Source organism: Egretta garzetta, unplaced genomic scaffold (genome assembly GCF_000687185.1).
Source record: "Egretta garzetta isolate BGI_Z169 unplaced genomic scaffold, ASM68718v1 scaffold640, whole genome shotgun sequence".
Taxonomy (NCBI): domain Eukaryota; kingdom Metazoa; phylum Chordata; class Aves; order Pelecaniformes; family Ardeidae; genus Egretta; species Egretta garzetta.
Window position 1 is genome coordinate 843,430 of NW_009258264.1, and position 4,590 is coordinate 848,019.

Genomic DNA, 4,590 nt, shown 5'->3' on the forward strand with positions numbered 1-4,590 from the left:
AGTTCCCTCCTTTGTGACATTCAAATGCAAGTCTCAGGTTTTGTAGAAGTTTTAAAACATTCAGATTTAGGAAAGGCAAAAGCTAGCATCAGGTTTCTTTTAGGACAATCAAATACGCATTTAGTATTATCCCAGGATTATACAGGCATGGCACAGACGAGGCTAGAGTATGAAAGTAACAACTGCCACCTTGGAAGTCATGGTTAATGTATTTTTTTCTTGTACAGACTACAAGATTTGTGCTTACCATTTCACGCCAGTTTAAGATCTGACCTGTGCTACAGGGAGACATGCGAGCCCAAACTGACTTTTTTTCTAGACATTAGGAAAAACTTCTTCACCGAAAGGGTTGTCAGGTGCTGGAAGGGGCTGCCCAGGGAGGTGGTAGAGTCCTCATCCCTGGAGGGATTTAAAAGAAGGATAGATGAGGTGCTTAGGGACAGGGTTTAGTGGTGGGATGGCAGGGTTAGGTTAACGGTTGGACTCGATGATCTCAAAGGTCTTTTCCAACCAAAGTGATTCTATGATTCTATGACTTCATGGGCAGAACAAGTTGCCTTAGAATTCAGTCAGTCAGTTAAGTAGTTCAGCACTAAGATTCAAGCCAATAGAAGGCGAAGAGTTATTTTTGGATTGATTTAGGTTCTGAAAGGACCAAATTTAGGTCTAATTTCTGCTGGACGAGGTGGAGTGCCTGTTGCAGCCCTCAGACTACCTAGCGGCTGCAGCAGCTCTGGTGCTGCTGGAGCGGGGCCATAACCTCATAAACCCACCCTGTTCCTTCATTCTGCCCTTAATCTTCCCCAACTCGCCGTCTGTTTTAAGAGAAGCCTTTAAGTGCAAAGCTGCCTAGTATAGCAATGCTTAAAAAAATCTAAATAATTAATCTAAATTCTAAGCCTTTGAGTCTTGATAAAACTAGATTGAACAAAAACTGTGTGAGCGGGGTGAGCTTTGGTCAGTACCCCCTGGTGTTGCTAAGAATGCTACTGATCCTGCTGCACCTCTTTTTAAAATATATTCTGGTTTTGGTTTCTCTTTTAGCGCCAAGCAAAGTACACAGAAAATAGACTGAAGGCTATTAAGGCAAGAAACGAATACCTGCTAGCTCTGGAAGCCACCAATGCATCTGTATTCAAGTATTACATTCATGACCTGTCTGATCTCATTGATGTAAGTGCTGCTGCTTGGGTGCCCGCAATGAATATCATTGCTATTAACCCTCCCGTGTGCCTCTCCTTCTTCAACATCTTACACACCAGCACAACCGGTAACCTCTGTACAGCTGTGAAATGATGGTGGCGGATGGGCAGCTTAGAGGGTAACAACGGGTGAGATAATTGGTCATTAGGCTGTTAAGTGAGCTTTTGCTTTGGTCGCTAACTCGGAGTTTGTTGCGCAGGTAGAAGCTTGCACAAGAAATCTGGCATTGAAACGTGTCGAAGGAGGAGTTGCTTAGTTAAAATGAAACTCAGCTTCAGTATCACACTGTTGCTTGACATTTTCTATTTACTATTTTAAGCAAACCTGCAAGATTATAACTCAGAAGCACATTTTAAAAAAGGTTAACTGTAGAAACAATATGCCAGTTGGTAAAAGAAATTGAAGACAGAAGCATTTTCTAAAGCTGCTTTTAACTTATTTTGAGAAAGTCCCTATATTTCAAGGCTAGTGCTTTCTCTAGCGTATTTCACAAGAGGGATGAACCTCCCTTTAGACTTTCCGTTCTCTGATACCCCGACCCACCAGCCCTACAGTAGCTTCATGCGTTTCTTCTGTCATTGGGACTGCAGAGCACTTCCAGTCCAGTTCTGAAAGGTGTCAGAGGAATGTCAGTAACGATGGAGGCTCCATTGCTTGCCACTCAGCAGTCTCTCTGCACAAAGAAACGAAGAAATAACCTGGCTATAGAAACCAGTCCCACCTTTCCTTAGAATGCTGTCTGCAGAAACCGGGGCGTGGAGCAGAAGGTGGAGGGAGCTTGTCCCCCAGCTGCCTGCGAGCCCTCTGTTCCGCAGCTGAGTGATGCCCCCAGCATTCAGGCAGCATCAGTTCTGCTTTTGGTAAAATGCACAGCAAACCCCACCCAATTTCTCCTCTTTGAAAACCGGTTGGGAATCCTGAGATTTTTCACAAATGCATCACTACCCACTTCAGCCTGCAGAACTAGAGTACCAGATGCGCTGGACGCATCGTGTCTGGGTCGTTGACTGTTGCTTGATGTTATTCTGCTTGCCAAGGACAGCCCGCTGCCGTCACTATTAGAAGCAATCAACTGCAAAGCCTGAAGGGAACTTTCTTTCTAGGAGGGGGGAGGAATGAACAGAAGTGTCTCTAGACACAGGCAATAAAGAGCACTCGGATCACTATTAATTAGTCAATTATTAACAATACCTAACAGTATCTTTAATACGTTTATTCAGCTGATCGTAAAATCACATGGAGTGCACTTCTGCTAGGTATTTATTTAAACTTGTCCTTTGGAGGTCAGGATTGTCAGCGCTAGATGGTTTTGAAAAATACTGCTATTTCGAAATGTCACGTTTTGCAAAATTGCTGTGCTGAAGAGCCATGTTTGGTTTATACCTGCTGCCTCTTTAGGAGACCTTTTTTGGTTAACATTTGCTCTACATGAACCGTGCCATTGTGGTTTTTTAACAAATGATTGCTTTCTGTATATTTTTATATTGAAACGCACAAGAGCGGGATTAATTTCACTGACATCAGCGTAACTCAATTGCCTTAATTTTTTTTTTTGCTTTTAAAATCCTATCTATAAGTACTCCCCCAAATACTGTAAATGTGTTTGGTTCAGTTGTCTGCTAACAGACTGTTCTGAGTACGTTTTCAGGAGTCATACACAGTAAAGAATCCATTTGGATTTCATAAATCCATTACAATTTTTAAGCGCGGGCCTGAGATCTTTTAAATAGCACATTGGCAAATGTAGGTTATCCAGCTTTGAGGGAAGCGCTCCTCTCCCTAGGTAGTCCCGGCCGCCTCTGGGGCATGGTAGGCAGTGGTGCAAGACAAGAAGCCAAGCTTCCGCAGTACGCGGATTTGTCGCTGTTCCTAGAGAGGAGCCATCCTGACCCTGGGAGAGCCCATGCCCATGTTAACCCCCTTGTGTTCCTTGAAGCGTTCGATTTAAAACTACGTTGCAAGTTCTCGTAATCTTTAAAAGAAAAGTGTTATCTGCTGTGTTTTCAGAAGGCATGGAAAGATGTGGGACTTGCCTGGGAGCACAGGAGATGGAATTCAGTTATCTCATCATTAAGACACGGGGAATATAGATTTACTAATGCCTTTGATCCTGAAGGATTTAAAATTAACAATTATAACCAGTGATGGTTATCTGAAGCATCTGACTTAAATAAAACCATGAATTTTAAGCCAGGTCTTGATTCTTTTCCTTGATCTAATCATTTGATGATACTGAATTTTGAAATATAATATAAAAACAGTCTTCAAAGTTACTTACAAGTAGATTGCGTTAGGCCAAATAGCATTAAATTTGTCATGTTTATGCAATACATTGTGTTCCCCCTCCAGCGTGCATGGAAGGAGAACAATGAGTTAATTCTGCATCGTGACTTAAGAGCGATAAATTGTTCCTGGCGTAGCCCAGTAGTTTTGAATTTTCTGACTTTGGGGACTGAGGCAGCTCTTTGATGGTAATGAAACATTACAGTAATGGGGAAGTTTGTATTAACTCGTATTTATGCAAGGGTCACTAGGACAGAATTTTAAAAAAAGATAAAAACGCGTGTGTGTGTGTGTGAACCCTAAAGCTTACTTCTCTCTTCTGGGAACAGATATACTATTGCTGTTTAGTCCAGGGTCTGATGCTTTCCCTTCCAAATGTAAACTGCATTTTAAAACAGAGACTCTTTCTCCTTAAATCTCCTGTTGTGGGGCTGTTTGAAAACTGCTGACTGGCAAAGGGTTAATCAGCTGTCATGTCGGGAAGTGAATTTGAATGCGTTATCATTAAATTCTTATAAAAAATTGATTTCCTTGGAGAACGATTCCATCAAACATTTATATAACCCAGAAAAGGGACGGCAAGACTGATACATTTATAAATACGGTACGCTGGACTTCTAAAAACGTTAAAGTGGGGGAGTGGGCTGAAAAATGTTTTCTGTCACTGGCTTCAATAACAGAAAGCTAATAAACTTCCCTGTCTTAATGTAGTCCTGCTGCTCAGCAAGGTGTAAAATGTGAAGTCCCATTTGGCTTTCCAGTCCCACCAGTGAACTCCCCCCGTGCAGCAGATCGGCTTTCCTCCCGGACGGACGTGTGCTGGCGGGGGCGAGCCCGGGGAGGACACGCTGGTCACCCTGGGTGGGCCTGCCCACAGCAGGAGGAGAAAAGGAGCGACTGCTCCTGTTAAAGCTGAGCTGATCCTACTCCTGGCTGGACTGTTGGCCCAACTTGGATTAGCCTTCCCCAAATTACTGCAGAGGATGGCACTGTAATGCGCATGCATGAGAGCGGTAGCTTTGGGTGGCTGTTGAGCCACGGCTGCCTCCACACGTGCAAATTCTCAATCAAGTGTCTTTTGTTTGGTTTTTTTTTTTTTGGTTT

General features: G+C 43.1%; 1 protein-coding gene across 3 annotated transcripts in view; it reads left to right on the forward strand.

Annotated features, from left to right (window-relative positions):
* SRGAP2 (SLIT-ROBO Rho GTPase activating protein 2) overlaps nucleotides 1-4,590 on the forward strand; it is a 109,441-nt gene that overhangs the window by 66,303 nt on the left and 38,548 nt on the right. For all 3 annotated transcript variants that reach the window (XM_035901395.1, XM_009647854.2, XM_009647862.2), the window contains exon 6: nucleotides 1,043-1,173. In XM_035901395.1, the coding sequence (XP_035757288.1) occupies nucleotides 1,043-1,173 (131 nt within the window). The remainder of the gene's footprint in view (nucleotides 1-1,042; nucleotides 1,174-4,590) is intronic.